Raw genomic sequence first — 15,059 nt, forward strand, 5'->3', positions numbered from 1 at the left:
GCCACTAGATGGGGACGAAGTGCCACACCAAGCAGGCATAACGCTGTAGTAGCAATGCTGGAGGCGACCCTATCATTATATGCCTGTTTTCAGACACACATACATTCCCAGAAAAAGTAACCCTTTGGGGATCCATTTCCCCCTGTTTATTCCCAGGTTCAGATGCTAATATGTTCTTTACTACTCGCATTCCATGCTGCATCTGCATGGTGTGGAGTGTGAGCTGTTTGGTCCTGACTGGGCTTGGAGGAGACTCACAATGTTTCCCTTATCCCACACCCCAAGACTTGCTCACATTTTCCCAGGGAGAGTTGTGTGCCTGAGATGGGTCCCCAGCAAGCAGGAAGCAGTGTGTGCCTTCTGGTAAAGCTGTGGATTTTAATAGGAGTTGCTTAATTAGAAAGTTCACTAAAGGTTTGGGGGTTGGAGTAGCACCCAGTCCCTTTCCAGAGGCATACAACAATTCTCACCCCCCACTCTGCAGATGGCCTCATGAGTGGTGGGCAGCCCGGGGGCCTGCTAGACCACTCCTGCGTGTTTGGGGAGGAGGGCAAGCCTGTACTCTCCTCTTGAGTCTTTGGAGGCAGCTTCACTTCCCTCTCTTGCAGTGGACGGGGCTGTGGTATTCTCCGCTTGGAGGCGCGGAGATTTGGAGCTTTGCCACCTCTCTGTATCCCCCTTATACCAGCCCTCTATCCCCCTAAGTTCCCTCTCTTCCTGACTCCATGTCCCCCATCTTCCTTCTCCTCTGCCCTTCCCATCTTCACCTCTCTCGGTCTGCTCCCTTCACACTGGGGGGAATGAGGCTGTCCTGTGTAGATGGGTGGTTGTGGGGAGCTGGTGGAGGTTTCATACACAGAGAGAAGCTGAATGCAGATTTAGTTGAACAAATAGGACTTTATTAAGGTCTGTGCACTGCTCTGCCCATGTGGTGGTGGTCAGGTCTGCACTACACCACAAACTTACAAGAGGAGTGAAAAATCCACACCTTGAGCGATGTTGTTCTACTGACCTAGCCCCTGGTGTAGCCAGCGCTTTGTCAATGGGAGGGCTGCTCTCCTCAACACAGCTACTGCCTCTCCCGGGGTGGATTAACTACTTGTCAGTGGAGTAGTATCTGCAATGAAGCTCTACGGTGGTGCCGAGCTGCGCCTCTGACTGCAGTGTTTTAAGGTAGACCTGCCTTGAATTGCTTCCGGCACAGCTCCCCGAGTCCCCAGCTTCCCTGGTGTGCCATCCATTACTCCAGCTCCACTGATCACTGCACAGTAGAGAGGCAGCTGCTGCCTGGTCTCCCTGCCTCTGCCCTAATCTGCAGTCTTAAGTTATGTCTACACTTGGAGCTGAGGGTGTGACAGACTCCCACTAATTTTCACTGAGCTAGTGCGCTAAAAATAGTAGTGTAGTCACAGTAGCATGGGCAGCTGTGAGCAGTGGCACGAGCTAGCTGCCCTGAGTATTATCCACAGGGTCCAAGTGGGTTTGTACTTGGGGCGGTTACCCCATGCTGCCCCTCACTACCACAGCTACACTGCTGGTGTTAGTGCTCTAGCTCCAGGAGAGCTGGGGGGAGGATGTCTGCGCCAGCCAGGCATCGCACCCTAGCTCCGAGTGGGGCTGTACCCTTGGATGATGGCAGGAGGAGAGCAACTGAGGCAGGGAGGGCAGGCTGGAGCAGGGCAATAGCTGCGCAGCTCTCCATGGAGACCCTGCATGATGGGTGGCCAACCTTTGTTTTAAGACCAGCTGCCCAGGACTTGGGAGTGCATTCACTCAAGGGGGTCAGCCCAGCCAGTATGGCATGCTGGGAGCACGGAGCCCTGGCTGAGGCTCTCCTTTTTAACAGAAACCCTCCATCCACTAGTCCCCCAACTCACTGCACAAACACCCCCAATTCTGGCGGATCTCTCTCCCTGTGTCTACCAGTTCGCTCCATTAGAGGCCTGCTACCTGTGCTCCCCGCACCAGCTGGCAGCTGGGGAACAGGTTGCACACTGAACCCGGGGCTTTGTGGGAGGCCCCAGAATGGCTTGACCTAATTTTACAAGAAGCAGCTTTTCTCAAGAAGCTCCAGAGCAGCACACAGCCTCCTTGGATGCTGGAGGAGCTGTGGGGAGGGGAATTCACTCCTGCTCTGGACTAAGCCCCAGTGTGGGGACCAGCAGTGCCTCCCCAGTGCCAGGGCTTGCCAGGGGCCAATTCAGTCCTCAGCCAGAACTTGCCCCCTACCTGCAACTCCCCCTCCCCCAAATGAGCCAATCTAGCTTCTGGGAATAACTGTGGCGTAGATGCCCCCGGCACTGGGGGCTCCCAGGTGGGCAGTGGTCTAGATCTGACTGTGCCAGCTCAGTGCCTGCTGGGGACTCTCCCTGGGGAGAGGGCAATCCGGCTACTTCACGCCCCACCAGTGCAAAGAGCGCTGAAGACCTCAGACCTGTGGCACTGAGATGTAGCATTCTTGGGGGTGGGGGCACAATCAAGAGACCCAAGAGCCCTTTGCACTGCCCGAGAAGGACTTGGATTTGCTAAGCTGTATGAAATGATCTCTGGGAGGCGGTTAAGGAGGCAGGCAGAACAGAATGATCTGCTTTGAAATGTACGTCAGTCTTTGTAAAAGTCACAGCAAAAAGTCTTTTGGCCTGACTTTTAGCAGAGCCAAATTCCCCCTGTGAAAGCACCTCTGGGTGGACATCGCTGGCCTGGAACTGCAATGCTGATTTTCAATTCCCTTCTCCTCAGTTCTTATGAAAACGAAGCTCCAGCCTCTGCTGACTCTCCCCTCGACGATGTGCATCTCACTTCCACTTTCTGTTCTAAGCAAACAGCCCAGCCGAGAGCCCATCTCCGAGCTGGTGTGATCAATGGCACTCTACTCAAAGGTAAGGCTGCTCTGCTGATTTGTTTAAAGAGCCTTTGGAGGCCACTTCTCATCCTGGGGCTTAGCTCACATGCCTCAGAGTGGCTGCAGATGATCTGTATGGCATGGAGAGGATATGCATTGCTTAGTGTTCTTAGTGGGGAGCCTTGAGTGGGGGATGATTGTCTTACGCTGAGGGAAATTCCCCATGTACCCAACTAACGGGCACAGCATGGGCAGCAGCATCACTGATGCAACACAGATGCCTACACAGATAGATTGGATAGAAGCTAAGCTGCCCTGCTAAGCAGCTTGACCTCTAAAGACCACCTGGAGGGAGGGGTACTTTCCATTGCCCATGCAGTCTGGGGCCTCTCTGCTGAAGCTGCCACCAGGAGCAGTTGATGACGGTGGGTTGTGTGGTGCGGGCTGAGACCAGAAACTCAGTTCACAGGAGTCCCTGATTTTGAACCACTGCCACACAGGGCTGGATTCGCCCTGGGAACCTTGGGCTGAAAGGCTTCAACTGAGCTTTTCTGACCATCTGAATTCATTGGAAAGGTCTGTTTGGAGGGTTGCACATATGCACTGGTGGGGTGACATCCTGGCTCCATTGAAGTCAATGGCTCAGGATTTTACCCTAGGGGATTACAGAATGAGCCTGATCCAAAGTCCATGTGAGCCTTCCCATTGGTTTCAGTGGGCTTTTTGGTAAGGGTCATGCTGTTCTCAAATGCGGAGTAAATGCTGTGGGCTGTTGCAGATGGTATGTTTAGTAAGCACAGCACAGGGCTGGCAAACACAAGATGTAACTTCTATTCCCAGCTCTGCTGTTGACTCTCGGTTTCTGTAAGATCGGGGTCAGTAACACTCACAAGCTGTTGTGAAAAACTTTCATTCTGTACCTTGGGAATGTGCTGAGATCCTGCAGTGATGAGGCTGGGATGGATGGAAGTTCCCAGATGTTCTTTTGAGTCAGGCTGTCTCAGATAACAAGAATACCTCATTCCCCAAGCCAGCATCCACCAGGGAATTGAGAAATGAAACAGAGACCTCAGCACTCACTTTCATTCTGCCTAGTGAGAGGTTTCTCTTTTGAATGCTGCTGGGAAGAGCTGTGGTGGCCACAGCTGCCCCAAGCCAGCAGAAGTGGGGTTTTGCAGGAGGTGTCTGATTACGGTAAATGCAGGAAGCGGAATTTCTGTGATTCTTTATTAACTTGAAGCAAGCGAGGGGGCGTGCACGGAAGGTGCCAGCAAAGAGAGACTGATTGAGGCTTTTGAAAAGCTTTATTCATTATTAATGTCGTAATATTGTTTACTTCTGCGGTGCAGGGAATGTGCATGGCATTTACAGCCCAGGCCAACAAAATGACAGGTCCCCGCTCTGAGCAGCTTACAAACTCTCTCTCTGTGTGGGGGGAGATCATCTCTGGATGTGTGGGAACTGCTGGACTCTCTGCATACAGCTCTTCCCTCTCCTCCATTCATAGATTCAGAGAGTTTAAGACCAGAAAGGACTATTAGATCATCAAGTCTGAGCTCCTGTCTAACACAACCCATTACATTTCACCCCGCGGTATTTAGCACATGGAAGATGGCAGCACCGTGCACACCCCACGGGGAGTCCTCTTTGAGACTGGAGAGTTGTGAGTGGGAGGCAGCAAGCTGAAGGAGGGATTTATATCATCCTCCTAAGAACCTCCTATGTGTTCAGAGGAAGGAGGGGTAGAGAATGTGGTACCTGGGAGATCTGGGGAGATCACTATGATCTGCATCCAACACCCTGAGGGATAAACCATGAGGTGCAGGGGGATTGTGTTGTCCAGCCAGAGGACAAGGCTTACAACCGTGAAAGCTAGTGAGAGATACTCAGGGTTATGTGGATTTGTAAACATATACAGGAATTGTAATACAGCAGTGTGTGTGGGTGATGGGCATATGGCAAGGTGGGCGGTGTCTTTATTTTAATATTTTCAGTGACCGAGTTAATTTGGGGTGATTTTTTTACAAGAACTGATCACCCCTGAATTATCTGCCATCTCTGTTAGCCTGCAGGCTGCCTGGGGCAGAGGCCCTGCTCCAAGATAGCATCTTAAACACCTAAGTGATAGGTGCCTTGCAAATACTATACCGTGGAGGGGGGCAGTATGGTATGCTCGATTTCCTAACCGGTGCCTTTCCTTAGACACCTCAGCTCCTAGCTCGGGCTCCCCAACACCTGGGCTAGCCACTGCGGAGCCATGGCTTGCCCGAATCACCCCGTGTAACTGGCTGTACAAGGGGCGCGGCAGGGACCCGGGACCTCTGCTCTCCGGGCTCCCGCACTGCCAGCGGGCCGGTGCGCAGGCACGATGGCCAGGCCTGGCTGGCTCTTTCCTGCTGTCTGCCACACCCCAGGAGGCGCCTGCCCCTCAAGGACCCCGGAATGTCCCTGCTCCGCTCCTTTCCTATTGCTCCCCCGCTCGGCCCGGCTCCGGCTCCTGCCGCTGAGGGGTGCCACAGAGCGCCGGGCCGGGCCGGGCCGCGCCGAGCAGGGGCACAGGCTCGGGAGCCCCATGGCAAAGCAGCGGAGGGATGTCAGAGGCTGCCATTGGCTCAGGGCCCTGCCAGGCTGTCGGGGGAGCCCAGGTGTCGTGCGGCCCATGGGGGGCGCCCTGGGCCCGGCGTGAGCATTAGGGGGTCCAGGGCCCGGAGCAAGTCGAGGCTGCCGCGCGCACGGCCCATTCAGCCCCGCCCGCCGCCCCTGTCCCTCAACCGCCCGCCAACGGCCGCTCAGCGCCCCGAGACTCGAGAGCGCAGGCGAGGGCGGGGCGGGACGGGGCGCAGCCTCAAGGGAGGGGCGTGGCCTGGGTAACGTGTGAGGTGGGCGTGGCTTGTGGGGCTGCTTCCGGTGTGGCGGGGAGCGAGCGGAGCGAGGCTGCCGGTAAGTGAGGCGGTTCCCGCTCGCTCCAGTCCAGCCGGCTCGGCCCGGGGCTCAGGCGCGCCCGGCGCCCTGGGCGGGGGAGGGCCGCTGGGTCACTGGGCCGGGCCGGGCTTGGCCTGGCCTGTGCGTGCGTGCGTGCGGCAGCGGCCGGGGCGCCCCGTTGGCGGAGGGAGCGGGGCCGGGGCCGGGCCGTGCAATCCCAGGCTGCTGCCCTGGGGCGGGGCCTGGGCGAGGCTGCCGCCTCGTGCGGAGCGGGCTGGGCCCGACCCGTCCGCGGAAAGCCCCGTCCGGCAGTGCCCGTGCTGGGCTGGCCGAGCTCCGGGGCGGCAGCGTCGCTCTGGGCGCTGATTGGTGCCGGCCGGGCCGGGGGTGGAATCGAGACGGGAAGTGCCGCCGGCCGGGGAAATTCCAGGGGCGAGCAGCCGCTGGCGCCGCCGGCTGGAGGAAATCCTCTCCCGGGCTCTGTCGCGCTGCCTCCATGGCCCGTGGGAAGGTCTTTCACTGTGGCCTTTGCTCCAGGTTTGGTTGTGTTTCGAGACGAATGGTGCGCTTGTGTCACATGAATAAAGACAGGCAGGGCTTGCTGCTCGCTGTCATTGGGAGCAGAACCTGTGTCCCGGGAGAGCCCTGGCTGTCACGGAGCAGGTAACCTCTGAATGCAAACCAGCCATCAGTCATCAAATGCGCTTCTTGGCAGTTGCTACAGCAATGTGGTCTCAGCAACAAAAACTGATATCTTGGCCATTTCTTAAGGCTCCTACATGACTCACGCTTGCCTCACATCCTACTTAACATTGCCCAAAATGCTGGGGAATATACAGAATTACACTTGTCAAAAGCTGGGCCACATGTAGTTCCTGACAACCTTAAACAGGGGGTTTTTAAACTTAGCGGGTGACTGTCAGTCTAGTTCCCAGCAGGTAGGAAGAGGCATTGCAAAAGCCTTTGTGGAAAACATTATCTGGCATCTTGTTGGCATGCTCGATAGAGTGGCCATGGGTTAAATTATTGTGTCAGCGGTTAAGCACAATGATGGGGATCCTGAACTACTGCTGTCCTGTGGATACCTGGAGGGATTCAGCCTTCAGGATTTTCAAGTATGAAATTAATCTGAAAACAGTTAAAAATAACCTGCTTCTGTATGGATTTTGGAGTCCATGTTCTCAAGAGTTATCATTGTTCAACCACTTTAGGCACATGAATCTGTTGGTGTAATAGGGCTATGCTCTTATTAATGAGCGCTTATTTTTCTTGCAGTTCTACAGACCCATAAAGTCTCCCCCTCACATGCCACACCACTGTTTTGTTTCCTATGCAGCTGTTGAATACTGTACATAAGTACTGTTGTTAACAGGATCACAGTGCTTTTAGCAAAAATAACTCACATTTTTGTGAGTTACTTTGTCCATAAACGGCACTACAGTTACAATTAAACTAGACCTGAAAATAAAAGTGTGTGTGACTTAAAGTTTCCGTCCTTGTCTTTAAAGCTTTTCATGGGATGGACCTAAGCTACTTGGGGGACCATCTTGCCCTCTGAGACCATGGCCTTCCACTCTAGCTATATTCCATTGGAAGAAGGGGGGTGGTTAATAATTGCAACTGTCAATCAGCAGAGCGAAGTTCAAATATGAGACTGAGTTTTCTTAGTACTTGGCCCATGATTGTGTGAACTTGCTCTTAGAATTAGAATTAATGCATGTCTTGCTGTCATCTGATTGGCACGCAAAACCTGCTTTGCTGACCTAGTCTTTCCATGATGATAACTGAGTGGGATGTGGAAAGAAAGATACAGCTACCATAGTGTCTAGGTAGGCATAAAATGAATGAGGAACAAAATGTGCAGGTCTGTTTATTTGTAGTTACAATGCCCCACAGGTGTCCCTGTATTTATTTAAATTGAACACATGAGACTGCATTCCCTGGGCTCATTCTGCCTGCTCTTTAAGCTGGCCTTGTGATCTTAAGCAATGAGGATCTTTTAGGTCTCAGCTGACATGTAAAGTGCAGCACTATGTGCTCTACCATCTCTCTTGGTCAGGGATGGATAACTTTAAGGTAGTAGAAGGCCACAAAATCCACTAAAATCTTTTGGCTTGCCAGGGTGTGTGATGTGGGAAACTGGAGCTACTTTATGTAGGCCAGGTGGGATTCTCTGCTTTTGGTTATGGTAGTTTTATTGGGAGTAGAGGGAAGGAAACCAACGGTTTGTTAGCCCATGGGGAACAGGGAAATAAATAATGGTCTCCACATCTTATAGAGCAGTGTTTCTTAACCTGGGGTTTTAGAGGGGTCGCAAGTGCAGAGCTGGTATTGGGGGTGGCAAGAAAGGCAATTGCCTGGAGCCACAGGGGCGCCATGAAACTAAGTTACATGCCTCAGCCCCGTGGGGGTGGGACTCAGGCTTCAGGGGTACAGTAGTTTGGAAAGGTTAAGAACCACTGTTATAGAGTGCCATCCAGCAATGGACTTTAAGACACTTTATGAACATTGATAAATTAACCCTTAGGATACTCCTGTGAAGTAGCTAAGTATTAACTCCATTTGATGGATGGGGCAGCTGAGGTGTAGAGGGGCAATGATTTATCCAAGGTCAGGCATTCAGTCTGTGGCAGAGCCAGGAATATAACCTAGACTGCTGACTTCCAGTCATGAACACAAACCTGCAGGTCAAATTGTGGCCGTTTGGAACCTTTTAAATATTTTTAAGCATATCTTGTTCTGAGATCAGCACACTTAATTTTTCATACACTGATTCCTCTATGTTGGGAACATTCCCCCTGAAATTTTACTTTCTCTGTAATTTACTTGAAAGTTGCCATACTTCTATAAAAAAAAATCTTCAAAAACAGACTTCAAAGAGAAACTGCTGAAATAGAAATCATCTGCAAACTTGACACAATCAAACTGAGTCTAAATAGGGACTTGGAATGGTTATCTCATTACAAGAAGTAATTGTCTCTGTTCACACATTCTCACCTCCTAATCAGTGGTTGTGAATAGACAGACCTCATCTACTCTAACTGAATGGACTTTGCTTATATCTACCTTCCCCATTGTTGTTCCTTACCCTTTGATATGTGTGTATATATATACCTCCTTGTGATTTCTGTTCCTTACATCTGACGAAGTGGGTTACAGCCCACGAAAGCTGATGCCTGCAGAAATTAAATTTCTTAGTCTTTAAAGTGCTACAGGACTCTGATTGTTTTTTCTCCAGAGACTCTGATTATTCAACTCTTGCTACGAATGTCTAATGCTGTCTGTGAACAAGAGCATTTTTGCCTGCCATGATGTCAGTGCTCTTGTCAGTGAATGTTGGCACTAAAGTTATGGCATTACATGCACAGCTTTGCCGTTCCTCTGGGCTGGCTCTGCATAGTTGCATGCAATCAGAAGGAGACCTTCTCTCGCTCTTTCTCCCCCACACGTGCCACTCGTCCATAATTTGGCTTGGCTGCTGTTGTTGACAGTGTTCACTGCCCATAAAGTTGGAGGATGTCAGATTAGGGCAAGAACTTGGGTTGGTGAGAGGCACTATCCAGCAATCTCCTCCTTATTACCTGTGGAGGTGCGATGCCTCCTGGCATTGCTGGTTGTGCCTCCTTGCCTTCCCTAAGGAAGGAGGCCCACCCCCAAACCAAAGCACCCTGAGATCCCCCAACTCTCCAGGCTTTTGCCCTAAATTGGTTTCATCTCTAGATTCTCTGGGTCACGTAATGATTCAGTTATGTATCATGCATTCTTTATTGCGTACCTTGTTCCCAGTGTTCTGGATACACTCACCACCTCACTCCATATCTTCTCCATGGTCCAGGTACACTTAGTTGCTTTTGTGCCATTGGACACTTGTGGAGGGAGAGATCATGCAAGATGCCCTCAACTTTTCTTGGACTAGTAATTTATCTTTCAGGGAGGCATTTTTACAATCATAGCAGATAGTCAATAGCCAAAATTTACACCCAGTTACTTCTCTTAATAGATATAGACTACATTAAAAACATCTAGTTACATTCAGCCATCAGACAACACAATGACTCTAAGGCCTGGTTTAGGCTTAAATATTAGCTCAATTTAGCTACATTGTTCAGGGCTGAAAAAGTTTCCACCCTGAGCGCTGTAGTGAGATCGACCTTGTCCCCAGTGTAGACACGGCTAGGTTAACAGAAGAATTCTTCCATCAACCTAGCTACAGTCTCTCAGAGAGGTGGATTTAAACATTTTATTAGGAAATGTTTAAGCGAAAAACAAAAAAGCAATGGTCAGGGTTTACAAGGCACAGTAATACAATATCCAGGGATGGTATGCAGTGGGGTGATTGGGGGGTGAGCGGGGATCAGGGGGTGGCAGCAGCATGATGAGCTGTGGCCCCATAGGAGGGGCTGGAAGTGTGGGACTTGAGGGTTGCAGGGGGGTATGTGGGGAGAGGGGGACGCTATCCAGCGTGGGGGGAGGGTCCCTGGGAGGCATTTGCCAAAACTACATTGATGCAAAAACCCCTTCCATCAGTGTAAGAAGCATCTATGCTATGGCACTACAGCTGCAGCGCCATAGCTGTGCCAGTGTAGTGGCTATAGTGTAGATATGGTTTAAGAATAAATCAGACCTTAAAGGCCAAATGCTTGGGACTCAGTCTAACCGTGGCTTACAGCCTGTTTGGCTATTTTGATGCAAAGGAACACACGGAGGCAACGCACCTTTCAGTCTAGTCTCTACATGGCAGTATTGGGAGGGAGGTCGTCTGAATGTCACACGCAGTAAAACAAACCACCAATCTGCCTTTCACTCCCAGTATATTACTTCTCTGATTAGATTATACCATTTTGCCTCTTCATTTTGCAGACTTTCAAAGAAACCTGGTAGCTTTCAAGGAACTCTCAGACAGCTGGCTACATGTTGTCTGCAAATCTTGTGTCTCAGCTGTTCAAACGGGCTCTCTCTATAACTCAAATGAGACCACTGGCCTTATATAGAATCACAGTGCATTTTGATAACTGATGGAGATGGAAGTATGTGACGCTGGATCATGGCTGTGTCACTTGATGTGCTAGAAGTTTTCAACAGGCTGGGCTGATCATTTGTTTATTCTCTTGATCAGTTTGACTTTAGGCCAGTATTCTTCTCTTAGGTCTCTGTTGTCTTGGACTGGAGGCAGCAATTTGTCCAAAGGTTCTTTTTCCATAAGTAAGGTGGGCAGGACTATGCAAGGATACCCCGCCCCATCTCCTTGTTTCAGATTTAATTTTGGAGCCTCTGCTCCTGACAAGTGTCAGAAGACACAATCTGCCTAGGTAAGCTGTTTCACCAAAAATCAGTGTGTCTAATACACTGTGCTTTGGAATAACAAGTTTAACTACAGTGGTAGCTTCCAGGTGTTTGGTATAACAGGCTATGGTAAATGCAGTTACGGTAGTGAAAGGTGAACCTTGCCCAACTGAGAACATGATAATCAAATGGGACAAAACATTTTCTTTTTTCAGGAACTTGAGGCACATCTGGGGTTTTTGGTTCACATGGCAGCAGCAAACTTGACTCCACCTGGTTCTTTGGATTTAAACCAGCCTGGATTTTCAAAGGAGATACTGGGGACTAAGCTGGAGGGCAAATACCTCTGCTCTGAGTGCAAGAATATTCTGAGGAAGCCATTTCAAGCTCAGTGTGGACACCGCTATTGTTCTTACTGCCTGAAGAAACTTATAAGGTAATTTATCCCTCTCCGGTCTGAAACAAAATGATCAGAAGCAAAGGAAAACAAAAAAGGAAATACAGTCTAATTTTCAGTGGGTTGTGAGTGAGCGCCATGTTTTATGTCTCTTAATTTCAGCACCTGGTCCTGTTCAGGCCCAAGAGAGTATGTCTACACAACATTTTGCAGTACACAGGAAGGAACCCACTTTGGGTCAATGACTCGGGCTATCTTGTAAGTTGCAGCTCAGGCTGGAGCTTGGGCTCTGAAGCTCACTCCTCGCCCCAGGCTTCAGCGCTTGATTTTCAGTCCAAGCCAACTTCAAAGCGCTTCTTCTACATACATATTTTTAGAGCACTAGTGCAAGTCCCGCTAACCCAAATCTGTTGACCCTGGCTGGGAGGCTCTCTCCCACCGGCTCCAAAATGCTGTGTAGACACCCAGAGTTTCCTGAGTTTGTTGTGTTGTTCAGCTGGTATGGTTAAGCCGAAACCCAGGAGATTACTGGGAGTGAAAAAGACCAGGTTGTCCATCTAGGTTGGTCTACTCTTATTAAGTGCCATTGTAAGTGACTATTAGGGCCGTATAAAGAATTTGCTCCTTGGAGGTCCCTGCTTGGCAACAATGTACATGTGCGAAATGTAAACGTACATTTTATACTTGCAGAAGAAGCTTCAATTGATCTTTTTAATTTCTCCATCTTCACTTTAGGGCATGGGGGAAAGTTAAATATAAGAACAGCTAATCATGAGAGGAAAGAAAACTAGAATAAAGATCAGTACAATGAAGAAATAACTAAAATATAGCAGAAATGTATATCCTTTAAAAGGATCAATTGATAAATGCAAAATGTATGTTAGTAAAGGGTTCCTTTGTTGTTTTAAAAATATACTCGTAAATAAACCTTCTCTGGCTCTGAAGGGATCTCTACAGAAGCTCTTTTGACACTGAATCACAAATTCAGCATGAATCTTTATTTTGTGGCTAATTTTTTTCCCCATCCCACATTAGCTCTGGGCCTCAGAAGTGTGCAGCCTGTATTCAGGAAGGAATATATGAAGAAGGAGTTTCTATTTTAGAAACAAATTCGGTAAGTAAGACCTTTCCAAGGCAGAGAACATTGAAGTCTGTCATAAACGTTTCCTATTTTGGTTTACGATGAGAGGCCAGAGACTGTACCTAAGAATGATGGAACAGGCGTGAATTCAGTATCCTGAGTGTAATGCTTAGTACTGCAATTGATTCTCCAACTTCTAAAATTCAGGACATCTTACAACACAGATTGCTTATTTAAACACAGCAATAAAGATTTGTCATGCTGTCTGAACTGGTTCATGACCATGAGTGCCTACCTCAGGGCACACTATCAAAACCAGGGTACTCACCCAGTACTGGTGGTATCTTCTGTAATTAGATTTCACCAACCCAATACCAAATGTGAATTCCTGGATCATTATACCAGTCTTAGCATGAAGTCACAGACAATCGCCTTTGGCTCTCCAGTCTATCCTGCCACCCAGGCAAGCTGGACTTCGTGATAAAGGGTCACGTATGCCAGAAATCACAAAATACTCAGGTTGCGACAAGTCACTTACCCCAGATCAATTTGTATCTTAGCTGTCACACCAAAGACAATGCCTGTAGCCAATCCTATAATAAACTAAGTAAAGGTTTATTAATTCGGGAATAGAAATAACAGAGTTATTTCCAGGTTAAAGCAAGCAAGCATATACACACAAATAACTTATCTATGGTTCCCAAAGATGACAGAGCTACCCCCGCTTGTGGGGGCTGGAGTAATTAAGTCGACTGGAAAGCTCTCTCCTGTTGGCTTAGAGTGTCTGCACTAGCTGTGGTGCAGCTGTACTGATACGGCGGCGCCGCTCTAAGCTCTGTGGTGTAGCCGTAGCCTGAGGGCTGGTCTACACTACAGAGTTTTGTCAGCTTTTGGCAACAAAACAGTGGTGGTGTACACACCACAATGCTCCTCCCGCCGACAAAATAAAACTACCACAACGAGGGAGCTTTTTGCCGCAAAGTTAGAGCGACAAAGCGTTGTTGTAGACACTGTGTGCCGTAACTGGCCTCCAGGAGGTATCCCACAATGCCCACCCTGACTGCTCTGCTCACCGTTTTGAACTCCAGTGCCCTCCATCCAGTTACACAGGCATGTGCCCCTCCCCTTTCAAAGCCCCAGCAAGTTTTGAAATTGCTCAGTGTGGAGAGCTCACACAGTGAAGCATGCTGGCTCCCAGCAGCAAACACACTTCTGCCTGGACTATAGGGGAGGAGGTGGATCTCCTGGGTCTGTGGGGAGCAGAAGCAGTGGGAGAACTCGGAGGGAATCAATCCTGCTCTCCCCTGGCACTAGGACTGCAGTGGCTGGCAGGCAGGCAGGGTGGACTGCTGGTGGGAGGGGGAGAGACAGAGCAAGGGAGGGAGGTGAGGGCTGATGTTGTGGTGTCCCATCCCCCCTGCCGCTGTACCAGTCTCCTCTGAGCTGGGGTGGGGCACAGGGGGACACCAGCTATCTGTGCACCAGTTTATGCCTCATGACTGGTTGCTTCTGGCTGCTCTCTGACCTTAAAGAGACCGTGTGGCCACACTCACTGTCTCCCAACACACATTCTGTGTGTGTCTCACACACACACACACTCTCTCTCCCTGTCCCACTTCCCCCTCCTCCACTCACACATTTCTGTGAGCTTCTTGTGCTTGTGTTCAGCAGTGTCAGTGTGGCTGACGGGGCAGCTGAAAAGCAGCTGTCAATCTAGTAGGATGCCCATGGAACGATGGGATTCAGAAACCTTCATCAGGTGACACTGTGCCAGCCCCAGGAGGCAGTGCAAACCCTTCCCCACGCACCCTGCATGCAGTTGCACAGTGTGATAGCTACCCACGATGCACTGCTCCCTGTGTTGATGCAAGAGCTGGTAGTGTGGATGCACTCCACTGACAAGAAACTTAGTGTGGACATGCAACAGCGGTTTAATTACAGCGGTGTCTGTATGCCGGCATAACTTGTGTCCACAAAACTTTGTAGTGTAGACAAGACCTAAGGGTATTGTGGACAACAAGTTTGGGAAGACTGTTTCTTAACAATGTTGCATGAAGAATCAGGAGACTAAATCAAAGCTGCAATCCCAGAGTAACTTGTCTTTGCTTTTTCTCATTTGAGGCTTTCCCAGATAACGCAGCTCGTCGGGAGGTGGAAAGTCTGCCGGCTGTCTGTATTAACCATGGCTGCACATGGAAAGGGACTATTAAAGAATATGAGGTAAAGACTAGAGTGTATCTCTTCATTGTGCTTTCTCCTTCCTTGTGCATGTGACTGGTAATGGGCAAGGCACTGGGAATTGAACAAGTTCCTGCTGGTACTATCCATCAGCAGCTGAGCTTTCAGCTGCACTAAATCAATCCTATATAAGCTCTAGTCTCCTGGAGCTTTCAGAAATTTCTGGTCTAAACTAGGTGTCTGTGTGTCCTAATGAGGTTATAGACTGACTGGAGAAGCTTTCAAATAGTTTGTATGATCCCTCAAACCAACCATTTTTTCCTTCCATGACCTCCAAAATCACCCACTTCTTACTT

General features: G+C 49.7%; 1 protein-coding gene across 3 annotated transcripts in view; it reads left to right on the forward strand.

Annotated features, from left to right (window-relative positions):
• TRAF2 (TNF receptor associated factor 2) overlaps nucleotides 1-15,059 on the forward strand; it is a 41,087-nt gene that overhangs the window by 410 nt on the left and 25,618 nt on the right. For 2 of the 3 annotated variants that reach the window (XM_067561588.1, XM_067561589.1), the window contains exons 2-5: nucleotides 2,740-2,879; nucleotides 11,263-11,483; nucleotides 12,480-12,558; nucleotides 14,647-14,745. In XM_067561588.1, coding sequence (XP_067417689.1) covers nucleotides 2,862-2,879; nucleotides 11,263-11,483; nucleotides 12,480-12,558; nucleotides 14,647-14,745 — 417 coding nt within the window. In that variant the 5' untranslated portion in view covers nucleotides 2,740-2,861. Of the gene's footprint in view, nucleotides 1-2,739; nucleotides 2,880-5,744; nucleotides 5,783-11,262; nucleotides 11,484-12,479; nucleotides 12,559-14,646; nucleotides 14,746-15,059 lie in introns of those variants that run through there. The other variant, XM_067561590.1, reaches the window with a different exon arrangement.

Source organism: Emydura macquarii, unplaced genomic scaffold (genome assembly GCF_026122565.2).
Source record: "Emydura macquarii macquarii isolate MOO-44397 ecotype Brisbane River unplaced genomic scaffold, CSIRO-AGI_Emac_v2 contig_2417, whole genome shotgun sequence".
Taxonomy (NCBI): Eukaryota; Metazoa; Chordata; order Testudines; family Chelidae; genus Emydura; species Emydura macquarii.